This window comes from Toxotes jaculatrix, chromosome 14 (genome assembly GCF_017976425.1).
Source record: "Toxotes jaculatrix isolate fToxJac2 chromosome 14, fToxJac2.pri, whole genome shotgun sequence".
NCBI classification, from domain to species: domain Eukaryota; kingdom Metazoa; phylum Chordata; class Actinopteri; family Toxotidae; genus Toxotes; species Toxotes jaculatrix.
This window is the reverse complement of record NC_054407.1, coordinates 25,181,511-25,208,232: the sequence shown is the minus strand read 5'-3', so window position 1 is coordinate 25,208,232 and position 26,722 is coordinate 25,181,511. Positions and strand designations below refer to the sequence as shown.

At 48.8% G+C, this 26,722-nt stretch overlaps 1 protein-coding gene across 10 annotated transcripts in view; it reads left to right on the top strand.

Moving 5' to 3' along the window:
• rasal2 (RAS protein activator like 2) overlaps positions 1 to 26,722 on the top strand; it is a 52,638-nt gene that overhangs the window by 3,834 nt on the left and 22,082 nt on the right. For 7 of the 10 annotated variants that reach the window (XM_041055684.1, XM_041055680.1, XM_041055679.1 and 4 more), the window contains exons 1-3: positions 4,357 to 5,084; positions 14,810 to 14,937; positions 15,050 to 15,173. In XM_041055684.1, the coding sequence (XP_040911618.1) occupies positions 4,568 to 5,084; positions 14,810 to 14,937; positions 15,050 to 15,173 (769 nt within the window). In that variant the 5' untranslated portion in view covers positions 4,357 to 4,567. Of the gene's footprint in view, positions 1 to 4,355; positions 5,085 to 14,809; positions 14,938 to 15,049; positions 15,174 to 19,133; positions 19,287 to 26,722 lie in introns of those variants that run through there. The other 3 variants (XM_041055681.1, XM_041055682.1, XM_041055683.1) reach the window with 3 other exon arrangements.

Below are 26,722 nucleotides of genomic sequence, written 5' to 3'. Positions count from 1 at the left end.
GAACATGATTACAGTGTGGTTGTGTGTAGTTTGTGTTCTCGGTCTGACACTCGTGTCCGCTCCACACAGTGACTGGTTCAGCTGCATGGAGGTGTGAAAGTAGGCAGGGTTTCCCTCAGCTCTTTTTTTTTTTATTCTTCACACGACTGATTCTGTCACTTTTCTTGTGAACAGCCATGTGACACACAGTGAAGGTTTTCAGGAGAAAGTGTGAGAAGTTATCCACAGTTACACGACTGAAGACGTAGAGTTGGTGGAGAGGAGGGAGGAGCCACGACAAGGACATGACAGCACGCTTTCACCTTGAAACCCAGCGAGGACACTGACAGCTGAGAGAGACACTGTCTGACTTTAGTTTGTCTGAAGCGTAGTAAACCCACAGTTCACCTCTGAATGTCCACCCAGGGTCGGTGAGCGGGTTCGGGTCTGTGTGGTGGTCCTGAGGACAATGGAGGCTGGTCAGATGAGGAAATGGAAAGTTCCTTGCAGGCCCGGCTGTTATCGGGACGGGGGGCGGAGAGACAGGATTTCCCCTCTGAAACAAAACAAGAGTCCAACATCTCTGGTCAGAAATAAGCTGCTGTCTATTTCAGGACACTGAGTGGAAAAACACAGGAGGACGTTGTTTTTCTGTCCGGCTGAGCAGCACTTGTCTCTTTTACTTGTTAAATGTTGAAAATAGTTTATAACAGTTTATTATTGTGTGTAATTAATCTGGCGGTTCATCTTCCTGTTTAATCCCTGAACCTGCTGAAGGGAAACCACTTTCCTTGTTCACATGTGGTGTCAGACACCAGGCTCCTGCAGACAGCAGGCAGTAATCAGATTACTTCAGTGGGCGTAAACACGGTGATGGCTGCAGGTCTGAAAGCTGTGATCTGTAACTACAGAGCTTAGGTTTAGGTTTGTTTTTAGGCTTTAGTGTTGGAGGTTTCCTGATGGACGTGTCTCCTGACAGTTTAAATAATCAATAAAGTATTCAGCAGATTGATTGCTCGTGAAAATACTAATTACTTGCAGCCCTAAACTAATCAGTTAACTGATTAATCAATGCCGCTCTGCTCCAGTTTGTTTGCTTTGTATTAGTTCAAGCGTCAACTCTTCGGTTTCCTTGTGTTATGTCCACCCCTTGAAAACAAAACTGTTTAGTGGAAGTGTCGTCTGTCCCCAGATCAGTGATGACAGCGAAGGCCGGTCGTTGCCTCCCAGCAGGGACTTATGGGAGATTTGCCTGGGATTCCTGAGGGCCGTGTCCCTCCCTCTGCTGGTATCCAGCAGCTGATTTATTGGTCTCTTTAAGGCTGCTGGTTATTTTTAGCCTGAGGCTGCTGCTGGTTTCCGGCAGGATGGGGATGAGAAGTGGACAAAGTGGCGTCTAATGAAGCAGCAGGGCCGGGACATTTTAGGTTTAACCTCCCCCGAGTTTTGTCACTCTGTTCTCATGCATCACAGAGACAGAGACTTGGTGTCCACCTCTCTCTGTCGTCCTCTGGGTTCTCCCTGGCTCACTTCCTCCGGTGGACCCTGTTTGTCGTCCGTCCTTGCGCGTTGTTTCCCGTCGCTGCTCTCAGTGATGTTCAGGAGCAGGAATGTTTGTCTCCTGTCTGGGCTGAATGCCAGGAAATGGATGGGATTCCAGCTCAGCTTAGTGTTTTACTGCATGTCCACTTCAGCTGACCTGTACCTGCCCCACGCTTCAGAGCTCAGACTGATCTGTGAATAACAGAGCTGCCATCGGACCTGTACACAGACTTAAACAGGCTCAGTGCAGGTGTGGGCGGAGCAGTGCAGAAACCAGGACCTGGTGCTGTTCATGGGCGGTGTCCTGTGTTTCCACCTGCTCAGACTAACTTGCTGGCGGAGGATCACACTCAGACCTCTTCCAGAACTGTGCCTGTTTGATGCCCTGCTCACGCAGCATGATCCCTTCATTCACTACTGAAACCTTTAGCTGACCCGTGCTGCGCTTCATACTGGTGATCTGTTTCAAAATCTGGGAGATGCACAGGTGAAGCTGCAGGTGTGGAGAAACTGGAAACTGAGAGACGTGAATGATTTGTGTCTGCTTCCTGTTCTCTGTGGCGTCGCTGCTTCCTGCTGCCTTCACAAGCTGCAGCAGAGGTCTCTGCGACTCTGCTGAGTTCAGTCGTCGGCCCGGGGATGAGGCCGGCTTATGTTCAGCAGGAGATGGTGACAGGTGTTCACCCCCAAACTCAGTGGGGACATTGACAACAGGTAGAGACACCTTGACTGCAGCTGTGGTGGGACAGCAGACTGAATGAAACAAAAGGTTTGAGAAGCTTAGGATTGATGCTTAGCTTTGGCTTTGGCGCTGAAAGTCACAGACTCTGTCCTCTGTCTTTTGATGCCTGCCTCATGTCAACAGGAAGTCTCTGACAGGAGTTGGACTCTCCCAGTCCCAGTTGTCTGTTGGTGGGCGGCTGGTGGAGGACTTGGCTCTGTCCAGGACTCCTCAGCTTAGCCTGGCTGGGTCTTAACTCTGACCTACATGCAGCGTCGTCCCGGACACCAGCGGCTTCATTATCCAATAAATGCTGATATGTGGGTCACTGAGGGCAGAACGTCTCGTCACAGCCGACAGGAAGAAGAAGGCCTGGGGGCGGGATCAGGTTTGATAGTATGTTTAACTGATTACTGAATCTGGTGATCCAATGTCTGGTTCCTTTATTATTATTTTGTTCAGCTAAGCCTTCACACTCCCTCTCTACCTATGGCTGCTGTATTTGTTTTCTTTTGTAACGTGGTCCTGATGATTGACAGCTGAAAGCCTCAGATGGAGCTGCTGCCTGAACAACAAACCTCCTTGTTTCCATATGAATCAACATGCAGAGTAAGTCATGCAGGGATTTTTGCATCTGGCCTCCTTCCTCTGCTGCTGCAGAGCTTTTCCATTTGTTTGATCATCAGTGGAGTGCAGTGAAGTGTCCGTCCTCTGTTGGTCTCAGAGCAGATCTCATGAGGAGGAGCTTTCTAGCAGTGTCGCCTCCCTGCGGGACGCTACTCCTGCTTCCTGTCTGAACACAGAGGCCGCGGGCCCTGCACAGGGAGGGGGCATTGCTGGTTGCATCGAAGCCTGAGGGCTGACAGAGATTTCACTGATCCACTGGTGGTAATCATCATAAACTCGGTCTGTTCAGCCGAGCTTTGCTCACACTCAGAGAACTTCATGTTAAGTTTGGATGAAGATTAAAAAGTTTCCAAAGATACGAGAACTTACAGGGAACGTGTCTAAAATGATTCCAGAGATCCCCAGATATTCCTGTTTTCTGATGGAAAAACATCAGCAGCTGTAATACAGCTTCAATGAAGAGCTGGAAGAACATGAGCCTGTATACACAGAGTATATGTACAGAGTGTGTGACAGAGTAAAGCCACTTACGGGGAGTTTTAAGGGGAAAACCAGACAGAAGAGGTTAGGGCTTGTGATGTGGTGATGTTTTTGGGTCACTTTCTCCTTTTAACATTTCAAATTTATATTTTAAAAAATCCAGTAGTTTTTTTCTGTGTTTTCTCCTCAAATTGTTCTTGTCAGGAAGTTGTTGGATCGCCAGTGAAAACTGCAGGTTAAATGTTTCCTTACTGACGTCGTCAGTAAAACTCAGAGATTCGCCTTAGTAACACAGAGGACAAAAGGATCCAGGTAACGCTCACATTCGACCATCTGAGTGTCAGCTTCAGCAGCTTCAGCAGCTCCAGCAGCTTCAGCAGCTGTTCAGCGACCATCTGAAGAGCTGCTGTTGAATTTTCTGTCAGTTGAATTAATTGTTGAATCATTTCAGTCCTGGTTGTGTCGCACTTCAGTATCTTCACTGACACTAACACACAGTGAGCAGTTTACACTACTCACAACCAACAGCAGCGCTTTGTTACTGCACTTAGCAAACGTGTGTGTCTCGTATGTGACATTAAGCTCGTTAAAGGAAGCTAAAACTTTCCTTGTCCTCGCTGTGAGTCTTGCTCAGACTTTCTGTTGGTTGGTTCAGGAGTGGTGAGCAAACTGAGGCGAACACACCATGTTGGCTGTGACAGTTTTATCTTCACCTCTGAGCTCTTGAATACCAAGGAATAATGATGTCCGATGAACAGCCTGACGATCAGCTTCAGGTGCTGTGCCATCGCTCAGTGCAAAACAAATAAGGACGCAGCCTGGTAAAGAAGAACCAGAAGGCTCACACACTCAACTGTGTGTGCAGTTTCAGTTTCTGCCCCGTTCATACGGAAAACCACAGTCTGCTGCTTTGCTTTTTGGTGGAACCTGATTGGCCTGGTTCATAAAAAACTGTCTTCATCTGACTCTCGACTTCCTGTCAGGAAGACCGTCACCAGCCTGTTGAGAAACAGTGAGACAGAAAGTCTAAGTCGGCGTTAACATGCAGACAAGCTGAACGTGGCCGTTTCCTCAGCGGTCGGACTCAACAGAAATGTGTTGTTAGGGTAGTATGTTCGTGTTGGAGCACAGCTGTCGGCAAACCAGCTGTTTCGGCCATTTTGGAGGCCTCCATTTGCTTGGTCCTACTGCCTGGAGGAGGCCTGCGTGTGCTGGACCATGAGTGGAAGTAACACCCACCCTGAGGGCATCGAGGGTCCGGTCCAGGCTCCCTGTCAGGCCTTGTACCGCTGGCATCATTACAGGAAGCCTTGGCAGAGATCTGACCCCCAGCCCGCTTCTGAGCAGCCATTGGACAGATACGAGTGGAGGACATCTGCTCGCCTGGCACAGAGGGCGGCCAAGATGTCCCCCCCTGAGGGCAAAGGGCACAGCACCGAGCCTCTTCACTTGCGGCTGCTCAGCTTACCGAGGTTCAGCACGGTTCCAGACAACAGGAGCAGAGATCGGTCCCAGGAAGGCCCGTCGAGGCCTGGCTCTCTGCGCAGGATCTTCCCCTACCTCAGGTCCATGTCCGAGCCCGGTACAGGTAACGGCCCGGAGAAGACGGCGCTCAGGAAGGTGGGATCAGACGCGGATCGACAACCTCCGTCCGTCAGCGGCTTCTTCAGCTCGTTCTCTCGGAGGATCAGCAGAATTCTCAGGGACGAACCTGAAGCTGGTGGAGGAGAGTCTGGTAGGAGAGATTAACGTTTGCTTGGCTTTGTGCTGGTTTCAGACCGTGGCAGAAGGTAGTGAGGATCATCAGAAAACTCAAGATGATTTTCTGAGGTTTAAAATACTGTGAACTGACGAGGCAAACTTATACTTATCATCGTATTTTAAGTTGATATGTTGAGCTTGTTTTTATCTCCACGTCCAGCAGTTACAGATCAACGTGGTCCTCCATCTGGACTGGTCTCTGAGTCTCAGTCCAGCGCTCCCTCTCTCTGTGCTCTGGTTTTGGTCTCCACCGTGAATGTGTCAGGCTGTGTTGGTCGGATTCTCCTGCTTGTGATTACCTTAGATTGGCATTTTACCAAATTCACCAGTTTTACCAGATAATTTTAGAGCTGCAGGGATTAGTTGATAACTGATTAGTCATTTAACAAAAAATAATAAATAAGTTTTCATTTTCGTCATCGTCATATATAATAAAGTAAAAAAAATAATTAGTGTATCAGTCACCTGAGATCAGGTTACTGCTCGGGGTGTGTTCCATGGTCGAAGCTCTGAGCTGCTGATGAACACACTGTTCCACTGTAACAGGTAACTTTTCTAACCTGATCTCTGGCTTTGTTGTGGTGATGTCAGGTCACATGAGCTCCTCTTTTTAGTGAACGTGGGCTGTGTGAGCTGATCTGAGATGAGGAAGTTCCCTGTTTACTTTGTGTTTGGTACAATCTTCTGTGGGTAACAGATAATATCAGTTTTTTGCCCAGTAACTCGGCTCACAGTCCATTTTCACTTCAACTAATTGATTAGTATTCAGACCGTGGCGTCCATGAGACGGGGTGTAATTACAGTGAGTGTAGCAGAATTATCCAGATCTGTCTGAGACTCACTTTCTCCACGTTTCGTGTCGAAGGTCTTGTTGAAGTTTTTGAGGAAAGTCGGTGCTTTCTTATCTGTGTGGCCCTGCAGAGCTTTACCCTGCTATCAGAATGAGTTTCCTGGGGAGACGCGTCCCCTGTGTGGGTCTCGCCGTTGGTGTGTGTGTGTGTGAGACTCCTCCTGCTGCTGATTGAGAGCTGGAAATCAGCCTGCAGCTGCTTCACAAAACATTTACATTCACTGAGAGCGTGTACCGCTCAGCCAAGCAGCCGGTCTGAAGGTTAAGTTATGCTAATTGCGTTTTCCAGCAGAACACTGCATGATGTTTGGAGCCAGCTGATAATGAACGAGCCTGTGGATCGTCTGCAGCGTCACTGCTTTCACAGACCCTCCGCTCTGACTTTTAATATTTGTCTTATTTACTTCTGCATGTTTCATCATCTGTTATCTAGTTTTTTTAAACACAGTGAATCCATGAAGTTCAGTGCTCAGCCTCGAGCTCATAACAGATTCATAAACAGATCTGAACGCCATGTCGACGGAAACAAACCAGAATCAGATTTTCAGACCCTCATGTGTACAGTAGAATAAACCACTGTCAGCGTGTACCGCTTGATGGAAATCATTCAGAGACTAAAGAGATATTCCATCAGGTATCTGTTTAGGACAAATACAGTGAAGCAAAGGGAAAATAAACAACACTAAACTAATTTGCAAGTGAACAAACAAACAAACACATTCTGAAAAATATTCAGAGGTCTCTCAAACCATTTCCAACATAACCCAGTGATATTCTTAGTATTGATTCATTTTTAAATGAGGTAAATTGAACTTCTTCATTCATCTGGTGTGTGAGAGCAGCATGCAGAGGACACTGACGTCATACAGTTTCTGTAGGTAAACACCATACAGGATGTTTTTTTTGGTGGGGTGACACAGAACAGGATGTTCTGTAAATAATCCCAAAAATTACGTTTGATCGTCTGTACATCACAATATACTGTGGTGTTGATAAGCCATTTCCTGACAGATTAGTCATCATATGATACATTTATGGAGGAAATACTGTAACTGTCATTTTCAAAAAATGATCAGGTACAAGTTTAGGAGATTAATGAAACTGTTCCTCAGGTGCTTCAGGCTGCCGTCTCTCTGTATGTATGTTTCTGTTGTACATCTGTACTCATCCATCATCCTGAAATGAGTATGATCCATGTTCTCTGTCACCTCCCAGCAGCCTCAGCATGCCGCTGTCACCGGAGCGTTCATCCCTGGTCGTAAAATTAAAAGCAGCGCCAAGCAGTGCTTGTGTGACCAAGGACAGAGAGGAAGATTTAATTTCATCTCTCTGAGCCAGTGGTTTATGGGAGATGTTGCCCTGTGAGAACGGGGGGGGGGGGGGGGGGGGGGTGCGTGCGTGCGTGCGTGCGTGTGTGTGTGCGTGTGTGCGTGTGTGCATGCGTGTGTGTGGAGGCTGTGTTACCTCTCAGGTGGGATGGTGTGCTGATTGCTGTCAAATACAGAAACTGTAACAGGATTAGTTGTAAATGAATGTGTGTCAGTGTGAGCAGGAACTACAGTGACACAGAGAGAGGCCCAGAGCATGCTGGGTAATAAAAACCACAGAGCTCTCACTTCTCCAACAGCACACACACACACACACACACACACACACACACAGAGGGCTGGTTTACCATTCTGCTCTCACACTCTTGTTTCTTTGTGAAAATGAGCAGGTACTGCTAATGGAGGCTAATTAATCCAAGTGTTTGTGTGTGTGTGTGTGTGTGTGTGTGTGTGTGCCTTTTGTATGTAAATTGTCCCTCCACAATAAAAGCCCACACAGTAACAGAAGGAGCCCTGAGCAGTGTGCCTGAGCTCAGTAACCGTTCACAGCTCCTGCCAGCGGCGGTGGGAAAGCTTCCTCTGTCGTCCACGTTAGTGCAGTTATGTTTGAAAACACGTTGTTTTGTCTGTGTTGGCTCCTCTCCAGAGCTTTTCCCCAAAACATCGTGCTCCTGCTTCTGCTCTGCTCCTCTGGCAGAGTCAGTGCCCGGTCAGTGTGTTCTTATTTTCAAGTTAGAGAAATCAGAGAAGTCACTCGCCGCCCCAGGAGAAAAGTGCTGTGAAATCAGATTTTATCAACATGAAAGTCAGTGTGTGGGTCTCAGTGTTGATGATGTGTGTTGGACACACTGCTCAGCGTCCATTGTGCTTTCTGTCTCACTGAGACACTTAGTGCACCATCAGTCCTTCAGTGTGTTCTCTCTACACTTCTCTCCTCTGCTGCTCTCATCAGCCTGACAGGGGGTGACACTACCGTTCACCTTTGACCCCTGAGACCAACCCCCTCCTCCTTCGCCCTCTCACCCCCTGCATACAGGCCGCCGTCATGATTGACACTTCACTAAGAGAATCTGCTTTGTACATGCAAATGCGTGGGAGTCCTGCTGAAGTCAGCATGTTTAAATATTAAACAGTCGCCGTCACTTCAGGCTGAGCGACAAAGAGCCGCCATGATGGTGGACACACAGATACACACAGTATAAATTATACTGATATATAAGAACTCTCTGTTTTCTCCCTGCAGAGTGAAGGGATCTGAGTCTTTGATCAGTCAGATCCCTCCATGAACAGCCCTCCTTCAAACCTTCAGTCCAGATGTCATAACAATGACCTGATGATGATCAGCTCTGTCCCAGTGTCCCTGTAAGAGGCGAGTGGTGCTGCTGTTTCTGTGCGACTGAGCGGAGTGCTGTGTCCGTCCTCTCCAGAGCAGAGCTGCAGCCTTCACTCTCAGTCAGCTGCTGCAGGAAGTGATTCGCCTGCCGCGTGTTCTGCAGGAGGACAGGACCTGCAGCTGGATGGCACAGCTCGTGGCTAACATTAAACTTCTCAGGAAGTGACCCAAACGATTCGGCAGAGTCATCGCTGATGAGTCTCCGGTCAGTTACTGACTTCAGCCTGACTAGCAGTGTGGCTGTAGGGAAGGTCAGTCTGTGGGCTGGTCCAGACTGAAGTATCTCAGCTGCTGATGGATGGAAATTTGGTTCAGACGTTCATGTTCCCCTCAGGATGAACCGTCAGAACTCTGCTGATCCTCTGACCTTTCATCTGGTGCCGTCACCAGCTCAACATTTCAGTGTGTGCTACACTTTGGTTTATGATGACGTTCCTGCAGAACCCGACGTTCCCGTCAGCAGCAGCTGTGTCAGAGTGCAGCTCAGCGTGGTTGTAGACACGTTTGCTTAACAGCTTAAACATTTAATCAGCTGATTATTTGCTCAGTGAACGGGTTGGTTTGGGTTGGGCTGGATGTTTCCCTGCAGCACGTCTCATCACATTTTGAATTATTCAGTAATCAGTGTTAAGCCCTGTCTCCAGCCCTGTCTTCTTAGTGTAAAGGTTTATTTCATATGCATCATGATATGAAAGTCACTCGGCCTTCAGCACATGAAACATAGGCAGATAATAAAGGTGTTGACAGACTGTTCACAGCTTGAATGGAGGGCGGTTTGATAAAAACTGGGTCCTATCTGTTAATTGCTGTAATTTCCTCCCTCAGACAAAAGCTCGTCCTCGGCCTGTTTGACACCTCAGTCAGAGCTGACGATGGCTCCCCCGGGATTAAAATCCTCTTTCACAGTCGCTGTTTGAAACCCACACTTAGAAATACTTGTGGAACAGTTACTGCAAGTTTTAAAGTTTTACTGAATCTAATTTCTCCAGGTGTGAGGTGTTAGTGAGACGAGAGTATTCGCGCAGTGAGTGCTGTGTGTCGGCTGTTGTCAGAGTGTTAATGAGTGGGAGAGACTCTGCTGCTCAGTCAGTGTGTTTTCTCCTTATTGTCCATCTGATCATATGATCTGTCCTCACGTCAAAATGTCTTTTAAATGCTTTGATGTTTGGGACAGAAAATCAGAATCTGTCTCCTGCCTCTTTAAATCCTGATCCAGGTGTGTCTCAGTCCACGAAGAGAAGAAGTTTTCACATGTTAATGTTGACCTCCTGTGTGTGTGTGTGTGTGTGTGTGTGTGTGTGTGTGTGTGTGTGTGTGTGTGTGTGTGTGTGTGTGTGTGTGTGTGTGTGTGTGTGTGGGCCTGGGTCAGTCTCAGCGACACACCCCTCTCTGTTCTCACAGTGGTTTCACCCCCCCTCCTCCTTCCTGTTGAATGGTCCCATCTTGATAAAGCAGTGATGTGATGTTACTGCGCTGTGATTGGAGGAGGAGACCTGTTGTATTTACTGGTTGCTATGGAGACCAGACCTGCCTGCTGCAAAGGGGAATACAGGTTTACAGACAAAGCAGCCTCTGTTGGCCTGTGTGTGTGTGTGTGTGTGTGTGTGTGTGTGTGTGTGTGTGTGTGTGTGTGTGTGTGTGTGTGTGTGTGTGTGGACTTTATCCTTGTGAGAACCTGTCAGGCTGTTAGCCTTTGGGAGTGAAGATGTTGTAGTTCTTTGTGCTGCGACAGGTTTTCCTCGTGTTTGTTGTTCCTCAGGTTTACAGTCAGGCGGTCGTATGGTCGGCTGGAGGTGGCAGAATGTACGTGGTGTCGTCACAGAGGCTGAAGTTCAGGCTGCGTCAGGGACGGGGTGCAGACGTGGGACCGTGTTTTCACACCGAATTACAGTAAATTTCCAAAGCTGACATCAGCTGTTTGTGAGCACGGGAGTCTGGATTAGGTAGATCCGGTTAACTGAAGTCAGACTTGGAGTTCAGCATGTCTGGGGTCTCCTTTCTGCCAAAGTCCTGGCCTCATATTTGTGAGTGTGTCTGTTGTGGGTCAGCTTCGGCACGGTCCCCACTGCTGGCTGCCTGCTGGTGTGATGAGCTTACAGCAGGTGTGGAGTGCATGGCACAGGTTGCAGGAGCTGCACCCAGCTGCTGCAGCACATCTGTAATAACCTCCCACTGAAGTGAATGTGAAACAGAACGCTGGTATAAACGTGACCCGCATGCTGAACACTGTCAGCGTGTGTGTGCAGCAGTGCAGTATGGGAGGCTTTTCGTGGAGCTGGTGTGAGTGTGTGGACAGGTGGTGGACTCTCCCAGACTCTCACACATTCCCGGTGGAGGTTTGGCCGGAGTCGAGTTTCTCTTCAGACCAGCGAGCGCACACAGATACACAACCCCCGCAGAACACCTGAGACACACATGTGCTCTGTTTTCTTTTCAAAACCTTCATTCACCAGTGGGAAACATGTTTCCGCCTCCTCTGGTGACCTCTGCAGGCGCAGTGCCTTGCTCATGGGCGTCTTAGCAGTATTGGTTTTTCAGTGTGGAGTTTAATGAGGTTGAGGTTGAAACCGTGAGCTCTGTCCACCTTCAGCAGATTTAAGTGTTCACCGATGGACTGTGATTCCCAGCCAGAGGACGGACTGTGGAGCGGCTCAGATACTTTAACAACAACAACTTCAAACTACATCCACACATGAGAGTTTACAGATTCGTGTCAGGCGTCGCTTTAGTTTGTTTACTGCAACATTAACCAGTAAACAGCGATAAACACACGTCTCGTCTCAGGGTTTTTTGGATGCACAGGAGTTTCAGCTCCTTCCTGGCTTCACTGCACTGAGAGCTGCAGGTCGATGATGTGTTTCTGCTTGTGTGTGTTTTGTTTTGCAGCGCTGCGGTTCACCACACATTCATCTCACAATCAGGCAAGCCTCAGCACTGATACCATACAGACGGACACAGTCCATACAGTCTGACACGAAGCGTGTCCATTGCAGGTTGTGTTTCTGTGGCTGCAGCATTGAAACACAGCTCCTCCGGTGGCTGGGGGTCTCTCTGTACGGTTACGGTAGCCGTCGTTCAATGTGTCTGGCAGCAGACGAATCATTTTCACGTGCCGGTAAAGCCGTAGGCCCGTCCGGTGGTTTTCTGGCGCCCTGACAGACGGCTCTGACCTTTCACCGGGGCCCGGATCATCCAGCAGCCCGGACAAATATAGAAGCTTAATCCGTCCGTCTCTGCAGGCATTGAGGCAGCAGAGAGGACTTCCTGTGGACCGCCGCCTCGCTTTGATTCATCTCACACAATAAAACTGCAGCATACTTTTAAAAAAGGAGACTGAGCAGTTTATTGCAGCCAAAATAGAGTCTACAGCCACGCGTGGAGCTCAGTGAGCCTTAGAAACAAACCAAATAGGATAATAATAGGGGGTAAAAGTCAAAAGTCCAAACTTTGGCTTTATTTTGCGACAGTAAGTGTAATAAAGGAAAGTTCTTTGGTGCTCTGTATGTGAAGGGTTTATCATGGTGTGGTTCTTCTTTCCACAGAAGTGTGGTTGTGCTGATGTGTTCAGAAAAAAGAAAACGTCCTCTCAGGCTCCCGGCCCAGCCAGTCATCAGAGCGTGTGTGTTCTGTGGAGGTTTGCGTGACGCTGGGCTGAAGCAGGACTGTGGTTCAGGCAGGTGCGAGGTGTTATGTAAGTGCAGCAGCCGGCGGCGTGCACCTCTCTCTGCTGTCCCGTCCCTGCTTCCCGTCTTTGTTCAGCTCTGCTCATCTGTCGCCTCGGAGGCGTCCACATGTCTCGTCGGTAGCGGCAGAACTCGGATCTGCTAATTAGCCGAGCTCGAGTCCCTCTGCGCCGCTCGGAGACAGAGCACCGAAACTGGCCAATTAGTCTTCTTTCCTTCCTCTTTGGTCTCTGGTCTTTCACTCAGCAGCTCTGAGCAGGAGCAGGTGTGACTCCTTTCACATCTCTCTGGGGTTTCTGGGCTCGAGCTTTGACGTGGGTGATTTAGTATGCAACCAGAAATAGCCTGCTGAAAGCGTAGCTCCTCAGCTGCTTTCTGCACAAACCCTCCTCCTTCAGCTCAGCTCCTGCAGTTCATCAACAAACCTGCGTATTATTCTTCAGGCTCTGCTGTCTGAGGGAAGCTGCTCTGTGCAAACCTCCCGTGTCTGTGGCTGGGAAACGAAGCGGCGGAGCCCTGAGAGCCTCGGCTGCTGCCAGGAGGTGAGCACAGCTAAATACAGAGCAGAGTGAGGTTTTCCAGTTCCAACCTTTTTCTACAAACCACCGCGTCCATCACACCGGAGCCTGTGACTTTCTATCGAATCTAATCTGTCAGCGTGAGAAATGAGAAGCAGCTCGCTGATGCTGTAGGTAACATCAGAACATCTGTCACATCCAGGACAGGCTGCTCCCTCCTGCCGTCCCTCTGGCAGACGGAGGGATAAACTGCAGCAGCACTACAGTTTATGTTGCAATCAAATGTCCAACGCAATCAGTCAGTCATTGTGTTTGTGTTTGTGTTTGAGTGTGTGGAGTGTTTACGGAGAGGCCGAACGCTGAATGATCCCAGCACAGTCAGGCACAGTGAAAGCACCGTCTGTTTGTTTGTCCTGACTGACGAGACGCAGCGCACACACAGACGCCGCTTTGTTCAACACTCAACACTGATTTACTGTCTCACACACACACACACACACACACACACACACACACTGCTGTAGGTGTGTGTGATGGTGGAGGGTCAGCTGTTGACCGACTGACGACCACACTGGTGCAGTATGAAGCTGTGAGCTCCACAGTGAGATTCTACCCGACATTTCTCTAATATCTGATTTTGACTTCAGTGTGATGATGAATTTGTCAGGTAATAAATCACCAGAATCAGTGTCATGTTATTCATCATGTTATTGCCAGTTATGTTACACATACACGGAATTTGACGTGGTCCCATAACACACTCAGCTGAACAAAAAAATTTTTTACTAAAATAAGAGAAAGAAGAAGAAGAAAGAAGTACACCACCATGTACACTGAATGTTTCACTATATAAAATGAATAAATAATCTGTGACTTCATCCACTGCACCCACCACTTATTATTATTTCACTTTTTCTCAAGTGTATCTTAATGCAACACACACACGGTGCCCCGTACCTTTAAAGAGCTGTGGTGTTGGTAATAGTTCTTCCTGTTCATACTGACCATGGAACCATATCCTTATAACCGTAACCTTTCCTCTGCGGAAAGATTCGGTGCTCTGCCTCAGGTTCTCACCAGGACTCATCGGTTAGCTGAAAATGATTAAACCGATTAAACAGGAAACTGCTGCACGCGCTGCAGAGGAGGAAACTCCCGTCGCCCCCTCTCCAACCCACAGTGACATGACCTTTGACCTCTGCTGAGTCTGCTGTGTTGTGCCTGTCAGCTGGGATCAGATTTCATTTTGAATCGCCCTCTTCCTCTCCTCTCCCCTCCTGGCCCCTCCACTCTGCTGGAGTGATGACTTTAGTTCCACGGCGCCCTCTGCAGGTCTGGTTTGAGCTCTGCAGGCTCAGCTCGGTCTGCTTCATGTGATTCCTCTGACTCCTACGTGCAGAGCCGACGGCTCGCTCTCAGTCTCATGATTCCTGTTTGGCGCTGGTCACCTGACTCAGACGATGGTTGAGAGGGAGCTGAATTCTTTAGCTGACAGTGAACAGGATGAGGCAGCAACACGTCTGTCTGTCCCGATTCTTATCGCTTCAACGTGTCTGAACCTGATTTTTGTTTGTGCACCTCCACTCCCCCATCGTGCCTGACTCGTGTGGTGCACACAGCACGGAGTCCTTTGCTGACAGCAGAGTTTTTCTTTATTAAGTTGTGACCTCTGACACTGTAGATTCAGCCCTGACGTGCAGCTCTTTCTGCTGCGTCTCCAGGATGATTCACGGCTGAGAATTTACCCTCCAACTCGTGAAGGCTGGAACGTTGTTAGAGCAGTGCCCACCCACCACACCTCACTATTTCTTATCCTCTCTCGTTTTCAAAACATATCCATTGTAGCTTTGGCTAGCATAGCATAGCTCTGGTTCCAGCTGCCAGTTTGTGTTGTATAAAACCCTTTGCTGTGTGTGTCTTGTCTCAGATGTCAAAGGTCCTCCCGCTCACCGTTTCTCCTGCGGTCAGAGTCCGTACACCGACAGTGGAGCCTGGGAGAGGAAGTTCTGCATCCTGACCGACAGCCAGCTCATCCTGCTCAACAGGGACGATGAGGTCAGACCCCACAGCGCCGCACGCAGAGGCGTTAAAACACCGAAGTAAAGCTGATTACTGTCCCGCAGAGAGGCACTCTAACACACAGTAACCCCCCTCTCTCCCCCCTCAGGCTGCAGGGGAAGCTCAGGAGAGCCCCACTGACTCTGCGAAGGGTCGAAGTCTCCGCAGGACGGTCAGCGTCCCCTCAGAGGGACAGTTCCCAGAGTTTCAGGCAGAGGGCGCCGTCATGCTAGGTAAGAAGCGGGTGGTGTCGGTGCTGTGACGATGAGAGCACAGCAGAGCTCAGTGACATCTCATTATGTAACAGCACTGAAACTGTGACGGAGCTGGATGGACACACTGTGGATTACCTGTGTGTGTGTGTGTGTGTGTGTGTGTGTGTGTGTGTGTGTTTCTTGGCATATTACAATGGAGGACATGGAAATAAGAAATAAAAGTCTTGTGTTCCAGACTTAACTTGAGCAAAAGCACAAAAGTATTATCATCAAAATAATCGGACAAAATAAAAGTTCTTGTTAAGAATTATTGTTTATTATTATTGATGCAACGTCCCTTTGACGTTTCATCTGAGACTAGTTTTAATTTCTCAGTAGTTTGATATATAATAATACACTATACACAGTACATAGTAACAATACATAACACATCACGGTTTATCATTTTCCAGTTATTAGTTTATTTTGTGTTGTATTAACAATCTGCTCAGGAACTGAAAGGAGCTCAGGTAAACTACAGGAACCTCCAGACTGATGTTAAACACAGTCAGAGAGTAGGAGCATTAACAACATCAACACTGAGGATTAGGATTATACTTCCTGGATTTAGTTTCACTTCGTGGTATTCCTGGAATATCCTGGAATATCCTGGAGTTTTGGGGAGGTGTGTTCCAGCGTCTGTGGCTCTGTGTTTCCACCTCGGTTGAATAAAACTGCTGGTGTTGTGTTTGGTCCGTGAAAGACTTTTGAAATAAAAATGTTCATGCACAGTTTTTTGCTGAGTAAACTCAGGCCCGGCGGGGTCAGAGTCAGGTAAACGTCTTTCTGAGCTCGTAATGAGGCGTTCGGGTGCAGCCTGTAATTTTGTTGCTCCGTGTGGGAACGCCTGCTGTGGCCGGGGAATGTCTGAAGACAAAGCGTCCTGTGTGCATCTGTCCATCTGAAGGAGCTGGACCGACCCCGCTGCCCCCGGTGGGATGCCTGGGCTGAGGGGATTCCCACCCCAAGCCGCAGGGGTCCAGGGTTGGTTTTATATCACTGAACCAGTTCTGGGACTGGGACTGGACCAGTCTGGTAAAACACAACGTGAACAAAGTTTAAAAACTCTGATTCAGACTTTTGTCGGTTTAGTGATCAGTTTATTGATCAGTTAGCAGACATCCCCCCTCCCTCCCTGTTCATCCTGTTCATTCAGCCACAGAGAAGCTCATTCATTCACTCACCCCCTTAATCCTCGACCCCCTCACCTACCACCCAGTAGCCGAGGGGGGAGGAGGTTATTTATATGTTAATATACCCAGTCAACTCACACAAACAGGCCCCTAACAACCAGTTTAAACTGGGTTTATACTGAGATTATACTGGTTTTTAAATTGGATTTGTGCTGGGTTTGATGCTGGGTTTTTACTGGGTTCAGTTTAATGTTAAACACTGGTTTCATGTCATGTATACTGGCTCTCATCCTGAGTTCACACTGTGGTTCTGAAGCAGTGAAACTGTCTGATTGTTCTGCTGAGCAGTTTAAACTGACCCGCGGTGAATGGAGCCAGACTGGGAAGTAAAACAATGAAACAGGAAACTAGAAGCTCCTTTACTGCTCACCCCTCCTTCCTCTTCTTCCTCTTCTTCCTCTTCTTCCTCTTCTTCTTCTTGCTGTTGTTCTGCTTCCACTTGTTTTCTTAGTTTTCACACAGTAAACTCTGAGCAGTAACAGCAGCAGGGACAGTCGCTCAGATGTAATTTTAGTCCACTGTTGGCTGTACGGTCTAATTACAGTGTGGACCGCTCATTAACTGTCTCAGCTCGGAGACGCCTGCAGCTCTGCAGCGTGTTGTCCTCCTCGTCCTCCTTGTCCTCCAGCTGAGACCTTTCCTGAACCTCTCGGTCTTGATGACACAGGAAAACGATCTTCGTGTGAAAACAGCCCGAAGCCACATGAACGTCACACCTTCAGTCACACCACAGTCTTACCTGTAGAGCACAGGTGGCATCCTGTCAGGCTGCAGGTCCCGACCCCGCAGAGCTGAGCGCGACACACACACACATCTCACGCCATATTTCATTGGTTCAGTGCAGCAAACTGCCGTGTCAGCAGGTGTTCAGGTGCGCGTGTCAGCAGGTGATCCGGTCTGTGTGCTGTGTCAGTCTCACTGATCAGCTGGGTCACAGACAATCAGGGGAAATCTCTGTATGTTTTAAAGCTTCAGGTGTGGTTTTCACCTGCAGCGCTGTGAAACAGTGAGGCGCTGTGAAACAGTGAAACGTTGTGAAACAGTGAGGCGCTGTGACACAGTGAAACGTTGTGAAACAGTGAGGCGCTGTGACACAGTGAGGCGCTGTGAAACAGTGAAACGTTGTGAAACAGTGAGGCGCTGTGAAACAGTGAAACGTTATGGAACAGTGAGACGCTGTGAAACAGTGAGGCGCTGTGAAACAGTGAAACGTTGTGAAACAGTGAGACGCTGTGAAACAGTGAGGCGCTGTGACACAGTGAAACGTTGTGAAACAGTGAGGCGCTGTGACACAGTGAGGCGCTGTGAAACAGTGAAACGTTGTGAAACAGTGAGGCGCTGTGACACAGTGAAACGTTGTGAAACAGTGAGGCGCTGTGACACAGTGAGGCGCTGTGAAACAGTGAAACGTTGTGAAACAGTGAGGCGCTGTGAAACAGTGAAACGTTATGGAACAGTGAGACGCTGTGAAACAGTGAGGCGCTGTGAAACAGTGAAACGTTATGGAACAGTGAGACGCTGTGAAACAGTGAGGCGCTGTGAAACAGTGAAACGTTATGGAACAGTGAGACGCTGTGAAACAGTGAGGCGCTGTGAAACAGTGAAACGTTATGGAACAGTGAGACGCTGTGAAACAGTGAGGCGCTGTGACACAGTGAAACGTTGTGAAACAGTGAGGCGCTGTGACACAGTGAGGCGCTGTGAAACAGTGAAACGTTGTGAAACAGTGAGGCGCTGTGAAACAGTGAAACGTTATGGAACAGTGAGACGCTGTGAAACAGTGAGGCGCTGTGAAACAGTGAAACGTTATGGAACAGTGAGACGCTGTGAAACAGTGAGGCGCTGTGACACAGTGAGACGCTGTGACACAGTGAGGCGCTGTGAAACAGTGAAATGTTGTGAAACAGTGAGGCGCTGTGAAACAGTGAAAGGTTATGGAACAGTGAGACGCTGTGAAACAGTGAGGCGCTGTGAAACAGTGAAACGTTATGTAACAGTGAGACGCTGTGAAACAGTGAGGCGCTGTGACACAGTGAAACGTTGTGAAACAGTGAGGCGCTGTGACACAGTGAGGCGCTGTGAAACAGTGAAACGTTGTGAAACAGTGAGGCGCTGTGAAACAGTGAAACGTTATGGAACAGTGAGACGCTGTGAAACAGTGAGGCGCTGTGAAACAGTGAGACGCTGTGACACAGTGAGACGCTGTGACACAGTGAGGCGCTGTGAAACAGTGAGGCGCTGTGACACAGTGAAACGTTGTGAAACAGTGAGGCGCTGTGACACAGTGAACTGTGTTTTCCTGTCGTGCTCTCTGTGATTTAGTTGCTGTCTCAGTCTAATCTCCGGCTGAGGTTACGCTCAGACTGACTCTGGATCTGCTGCATTCCTCAGTCTGCTCTCCACCTGTCAGCCCTGCCACAATAAGACCACGCATCCTGCAGCCGCACCTTCAAAATAAAAGCCCGTAAACTGTCTGGGTTCAGTCCATAAATACGACAATGAAACAAAAGGCAAGACATGTTAGTATCATCTGTGTGAGGCTCATCCTCCCACAGTAAGACAGCACATTAACAGCAGTAGACCTCAGTAGTTACACGTATTATAGTTTATTATAAAGAGTAAAATTAAATGACATAAATACACTGAGCAGCTGTTTAAGGGAAGATGATCATTAATGTTTCAAACCTTACGTTCACGGCTGATACCTGCCCTCAGAGGCCCGCCCCCACCCTGCTGTTTAGGACAGCTCCCGTGTCTTCTGAAGGACCTTTATTGTGAAGGTCCGGGACGGAGGTGTGTGAGTGTGTGAGTGAGTGAGTGAGTGAGTGTGAGTGAAGCTGCGCGCAGTGTTTACTCACAGAGGACATGACTTAGCGCTCCTGTCTGATGGACTTTCTGGGTGAGTCTCTTCCGTTTTAAACTCAGTCCTGTGCGGTGTGAACTGACCGAGCCGGGCCGGGCCGAGCCGAGCCGGGCCGGGCCGAGCCGAGCCTCCGCCTGCAGAGACCTGTGGCCTCTGTGTCCGAGCGAAAACTGAACCGTGAGCGAAAGTTTTATTTCCGTTCCGTTTCACAGTTCAGACTGAAATCACTGCTCCTCCGAGACCAGCTGCAAGAGCAGACTGCGATCAGTTATCGATCAGTTAGCGATCAGTTATCGATCAGTTAGCGATCAGTTAGCGATCAGTTGGCGATTAGGATCAGAAGGGACGCCGCGGATTGGGCGGGGGGTAATCTGAAGGACCGTTGACTGAGTGAGTGTGAGACAGTGAACAGAGGTGCTGACTGATGTCTCAGACCTGATGCTGAAGGAGAAGCTGTGATGAGACGTTTCATCCGTTATTAAAAATCAGTCTGAGTTCTACTTTAGACAGGTCTCAGGTGGACTTCAGGGTCCAACCAGGAAACTGAGGGACTGAAGAAGACAGAGCTGAAGCACCTCTGACCCACAGACAGTGGCTGTTAATTTAAGGCCACAGAAACGGAAACACGCTCCTGAGGCGGCGTCTGCAGAGTGTGCAGAGTGTCTTTAAACCCGGGTGTCTGCAGAGTGTCTTTAAACCCGGGCGTCTGCAGTGTGTGCAGAGTGTCTTTAAACCCGGGCGTCTGCAGTGTGTGCAGAGTGTCTTTAAACCTGAGCGTCTGCAGTGTGTGCAGAGTGTCTTTAAACCCGGGCGTCTGCAGTGTGTGCAGAGTGTCTTTAAACCCGGGCGTCTGCAGTGTGTGCAGAGTGTCTTTAAACCCGGGCGTCTGCAGTGTGTGCAGAGTGTCTTTAAACCCGGGCGTCTGCAGTGTGTGCAGAGTGTCTTTAAACCCGGGCGTCTGCAGTGTGTGCAGAGTGTCGTTAAACCCGAGCGTCTGCAGTGTGTGCAGAGTGTCTTTAAACCTGAGTGTCTGCAGTGTGTGCAGAGTGTCTTTAAACCCGGGCGTCTGCAGTGTGTGCACAGTGTCTTTAAACCCGAGCGTCTGCAGTGTGTGCACAGTGTCTTTAAACCCGGGCGTCTGCAGGTCAGGAGAGCTGGTGCAAAGACCTGGGTTTACTTTGTGAAAATAAATAAATTCAGCTGACAGAAGTCTGAAATGATCTTGGCTGTTGGCAGTGGTGTTAGATGTTAGTGTGGCTGCTGCAGTCAGGAGACGTTCCCGTCCTCCACACTCACACGGCTCTCACACTGGATGAAAGCATAACCTTTATCTGTAAGTGGTTCCATCTATTTTCTGCCACGTCTCTGGGTCCAGGCCACATTCATTAGCTAAAGTTTGAACTATCCCTCTGTCTCAGATTTGACTGGGTGAGGCAGCAGTCCTCCGGACACTCTCCGGTCTCTGTGTGTCCTTAAACGTCTCCGTAGGTGCTGTTTGGCTGCTCAGATCTTCCTCTGCTCCGCTTTGCGTCCACACTGTGTTTCTTCCAGCTCCGTGCACTCGGCTGCGCTTCATTATTAACAGGGGCTGTGGCGGTTAGCCTAAATTGTGGCACTCCAGCTGTCCCCAGATCAGCTATAATTAGATCATTGTGTCCCAAATTTAGTGAAGATCAGTCAGCTTTTGTCTGAGGATGCACTCTGCTTCAGCTCAGGGTTCAGCCGTCGTGTTACAAACCCCGCTGCTTTAACCTGTGCTAACCAGAGCACAGGTAAACTGTTTGAACTCTGACCTGACGACAGTGTTTCTCCTCAGCTGGGTTCAGACCGATGCTGCAGAGAAGACTCGTCCTCCAGCTGCTCCGTCTTCCTCTTCCTGTGTCTCACACTCCGGAGCTTAATGAGAACAGTGTCCTTGTTGAGATGCATTGAACTGAGTCGTTCTGCAGCTGGATGACAGACTGACTCCAGATCAGATCCAGCAGTAGAATTTAGCTGTTTTGTCTTAAATAGACATGACAATAACATAACATGACAAAAAGAACCGCAGCAGCTACAGTCTGCAAAATAACCACAACGCTCAGTCAGCTAAAATTAATGTCACTGCAAAAATAGAATTAGAATAGAATAGAATAGCCTTTAAATTACAGTGGCACTTCCCTCGAAGGTGCTTGTGTGTAATAAGTACAAAAAAAGAAAAGAAAAAAAAATATATATATATAAAGATAAAAATCTGAAGTAGAAAAATCAAAGAAGCTGTCTGAGAGTTGTGAAAGGAGAAAGCCACTGAAATATTATCATTACTACATGGAAACAACACGCAGCCTCTCAGCTCAGAGCAGCTGCTGCTTTTCTGTCACGTGTTGTAAACTCTGGACGTCACTTTCTTTACTTTCTCCTCCACCTGTAGTTTCAGAGGTCTGTGTGCTGCTGTCAGGTGTACAGGTGCTCATGTTAATAACACCTGTACACATGTTTACTGACACTGTTGATACCAATCATTGTTCAGCAGATCTTTTTGATCTAATTCTTTCACATTCATTCGTGCTCTCGTTAGTCTGATTGTTGTTGATATTATTTGTTTGTGTTGAAGACAAAGACAAACTGTTGAGAGAGAATCAAAGCTGAGGATCTTTGTAGCGTCGGTGGTCTGCGTGGCCTGGTCCCAGTTCAGTTTACTGGGCTGGAGCTGTTTCTCCATAATAATGTGAATAAGTGAGGAATGTGAAGTGTTGTGGGAGGAGGCGGCTGCAGCAGAGACGCAGAACCCGGCTCGGCGGTGGCAAACAGAACTGCTTTCATTATGTGAAAAGAAATTCTTTGAATATTTGTAGTGTGTGTGTGTGTGTGTGTGTGTGTGTGTGTGTGTGTGTCTGTCTGAAGACGAGGACGACGATTCTGCTGCTGCTCATTCAGACTGACGCTGTGAGTCAGACTGAAATCAGAGGACATCTGTGTGATCTCAGCTGCTGCTGGTTTTGGTTCTGGTCTCCCTCTGGAGACTCTCCTCCTGCGGGACACGTCCTCGCTGTCGACGCTGTAAGTCGAGTTTTACAGCAGCTCAGTGTGCTCCGTGATCCGTGAGGGAGCTGAGCCGCCAGCCGGCTCGGTGTGAGGGCTCCACCCTGTGCGGCAGACAGTCGGAGACAAAGGCCTGTGTGAGCAGCAGGTTGTCTGTGTTGTGTCGCTGCTTCCTGTGTGTCAGGTGTGTCTGCTCATGAATGAGAGAGAGTTCCACAAGTGTCAGCCACAGACATTCCCAGCATTCCTCACGCTCCTCTCTCATTACGTCACACCCGCCCATTCATCTTCCCTCAGCCGCCCGCGGCGTCACGCCGCTCGTAGACAGACCGGCTGCTGTGATCAGGGTCAAAGGTCAGAAGCAGACCGCCGCAGGTACACAAACAGGCGACAGGTCAGCACTCTGAGTCTGTGTGGTACCTTTCTGCCCATTGAGATAATCAGTAGAAATCATTTAGCAGACTCTCTCCTCACTAACCAGCCAGATGTGAGCAGACAGATGTTCAGCCGGCAGCTGGAGCTCAGGGAGTCTGAGTCCTGGCAGAGCAGAGCAGAGTGATGGGTGGATGTTGTTGGTGTGGGGCTGTGACACCTGAGAACAGCCTCTCAGCTTCGTCTCTGAGCCTCTCTCTGCTCTCACGCTTATTTTTAGCAGCGTTTTCCCATCGGTCTCTGTGAGAAGCTCAGTAACTACAAACCAAAAGCTCTGGAGTCCGGGGGACGCTCGGCTCCAGGAAGAAAGCTGGTCTGAGGCCTTCACACACACAGAGACTTCATTAAGTGAGGACGGTGCACGTCCAGTAATTAGTCTCAGCCGGTTGGTGCAGGCGCTGACTCACAACACGCTGTAATAATATGTGTGAGTGCACGTGTAACAGTGTGGATCAGTTTAGTTTGTGGACTCAGTGGAGCTCTGTGGCTCAGAGGCACCAGAGACATCACAGCACCTGTTAGTGGGAGACGGCCAATGATCGTCTGTCCCATTAAATCACAAACACACAGCCCATCAGCACCAGTGCTCTGTCGCACAAAACAAACCTCTCAACAACCACTGGATGCTCTGCCAGTTCCACACAGGTCAGCTGCAGGTGACTGCAGCCGTATCCCTGCTGCTGTCGAGGGTCCAGTGCAGACTGGAGACCAGCAGTCTGTCTGTGTCCCAGTTTGTGAAGGTCACAGTGTCTCTGTCAGTGGAGACTCTGGTGAATCCACTGAAACTATCGATTGAACTGAGCCTCCGCTAATCAATATCTCGTTAACAGCAGGAGGAGGAGGAGGATGAAGGTAAAGCCCTGAGAGGACTGAGGATCACTGAGGATCACTGATGATCACTGATGATCACTGAGGATCACTGATGATCACTGAGGATCACTGAGGATCACTAAGGATCACTGAGGATCACAGAGGATCACAGATGATCACTGAGGATCACTGAGGATCACTGAGGATCACTGAGGATCACAGAGGATCACTGATGATCACTGAGGATCACTGAGGATCACTGATGATCACTGAGGATCACTGATGATCACTGAGGATCACTGATTATCACTGATGATCACTGAGGATCACAGAGGGTCACTGAGGATCACTGATGGTCACTGAGGATCACTGATGGTCACTGAGGATCACTGATGATCACTGAGGATCACTGATTATCACTGAGGATCACTGAAGATCACTGATGATCACTGAGGATCACTGATGATCACAGAGGATCACTGAGGATCACTGATGATCACTGAGGATCACAGAGGATCACTGATTATCACTGAGGATCACTGAAGATCACTGATGATCACAGAGGATCACAGAGGATCACTGAGGATCACTGATGATCACTGAGGATCACAGAGGATCACTGAAGATCACTGAGGATCACAGAGGATCACTGATGGTCACTGAGGATCACAGAGGATCACTGATGGTCACTGAGGATCACTGAGGATCACTGATGATCACTGAGGATCACTGAAGATCACTGAGGATCACAGAGGATCACTGATGATCACAGAGGATCACAGAGGATCACTGAGGATCACTGATGATCACTGATGATCACTGATTATCACTGAGGATCACTGAAGATCACTGAGGATCACAGAGGATCACTGATGGTCACTGAGGATCACTGATGATCACTGAGGATCACAGAGGATCACTGAGGATCACCGATGATCACAGAGGATCACAGAGGATCACTGAGGATCACCGATGATCACAGAGGATCACAGCTGTTGGTTTGATTCCCTGAGTGTGTCCTGATCAACAGTAACATCAGTGTAACGTCAGGGATCTTTAACCTGAACATTTAAACACAACATTTGGATCGATGCAGTGCTTCATCGGCCTGGTTCGCCTCAGAAATCCAACCCCTCATCAGTTTAAAACCCAGGGTACCTGAAAGCATCACCCAGGCCTCTGAGAGGAAGGCATCCACTCCAGAGTATAAAGAAACCTGTTTGTGGGGACAGGTGAATTTGGTTTAGCTGGTCAGATCCATGTGTGCGGTGCTGTGAGTTTTATGTAAAATGCACCTCATTATTATTACAAACGAAGTTATAATGCAGTTGAATTAATAATAGTAACTATATCGTCTGAATCAAACAGGATTGGCTTCAAACACAAAACTCCCACAGCACGCGAACACATCGTCAGCCTCAGTGAGAAGCTGATCAGCTGATGGAAACATTAATAATTCATCTGCGCCTGCACCTCCCATCTCCCGTCCTCCGTCCTGATGGGCTTCGAAGGGAAGTGACATCAGCAGGGGGCGGGTCTGAACGTTATCTTAGAGTGAAAGGTTTCAGCTTTTAGTCTTAGAAAATGTGTTTTTGACCGTTTGTGTGGTTTTAGAGGGGCGGGTCCCGCGGTCGCGTCTGGTCAGCTGGTTTAAAAAAGACTCGCTAACGTCGTTAAAACTTCAGCTGCTGAGGCCGAGCTCGTTCCACACCTGGAAACTTAGTCGGACAGTTTCACTTTTACACGAGGAAAGACTTCAAAGATGAAAAGTGAGGGGTCGGTTCATTTGATGTCCCCTCCTTCGTTAAGCTAGCAGTCATTCAGACACTCGCAGTCAGTGATTACGCTGTTCCTCTGTGAGCGATCAGCTCGGAGCTTCAGCATAAAGCAGCGATGCTCAGACGACTCATCGATTCCTTTCAGACAGAAAAATAATCTGCTCTAATCATCAGTTAGTTGTTGTCGTCATTTTTAAATAAAATCCTAAATATGTACTTACATCATCTTGTTTAGAGTCAGGACTGAATCTGTTTATTGTCCCGTGTCTTTCACTGTGTTTGAACACATCAGCATCAGGTGTTATACCAGTGTCACACTTCACCGGGGTGTGTAGTGTAGTTAAAGACAGAACTGTTTATCAGACACACACACACACACAAACACACACGCACACACACACACGCACACACACACACACACACACACACACACACACACACACACACACACACGCACACACACACACACAAACACACACGCACGCACACACACACGCACGCACACACACACGCACACACACAAACACACGCACACACAAACACACACGCACACACACGCACGCACACACACACACGCACACACACACACAAACACACACGCACGCACACACACACGCACACACACAAACACACACGCACACAAACACACACGCACGCACACACACACGCACACACACAAACACACGCACACACACACACGCACGCACACACACACGCATGCACACAAACGCACACACACACACACACACACACACACGCACACACACACACGCACACACACACGCATGCACACAAACACACACGCACACACACAGTTAATAGTCGAAGCCCCCAGAGCTGTGTCCCACATCGTGCAGCTGAGGGGAAACTTAACTTAGTAATTATCTTTCAAGTGCAGCGATAAATGAGAGGAAGAGAAGAAGAAGCAGAGAGAGAGAAGGAGAGGGAGAGAGGGAGAGAGAGAGAGAGAGAGGCTGCAACTGAGCTACTGCAGAGAGAGAGGGTGGAGAGAGGGAGAGAGAGAGGAGCGTCTGCAGAGAGGGAAGGAGGAAGACGTGAGAGGAGAAGAAGCAGAACAGTGTAGTTGGAGAGATTGATTGAATAAATGCGGTAAAACCTCAGTGCTCAGAGAGAGAGAGAGAGAGAGAGAGAGAGAGAGAGGGATAGAATTACTGCTGAGTGGAGAGAGAGGGAGGCAGAGAGACGGAGAAGGGCAGAGATGAGAGAGGAGGGACCGTGAGGAGGAGGAGGAAGGATGCGGCGCTGAGGAGGGAGAGGCAGGTCGGGGGGGACGCCAAAGTCGAGGATGTTCACGGGACGAAGACGGACGTTTGCAGCTTAACCTCATTGGCTGACAGGTGGCGGTTGCTTCGGCCAATCCCGTCTGACTCTGTGTGTGTGTGTGTCCTCTCCTCAGATGATGGGGAACAG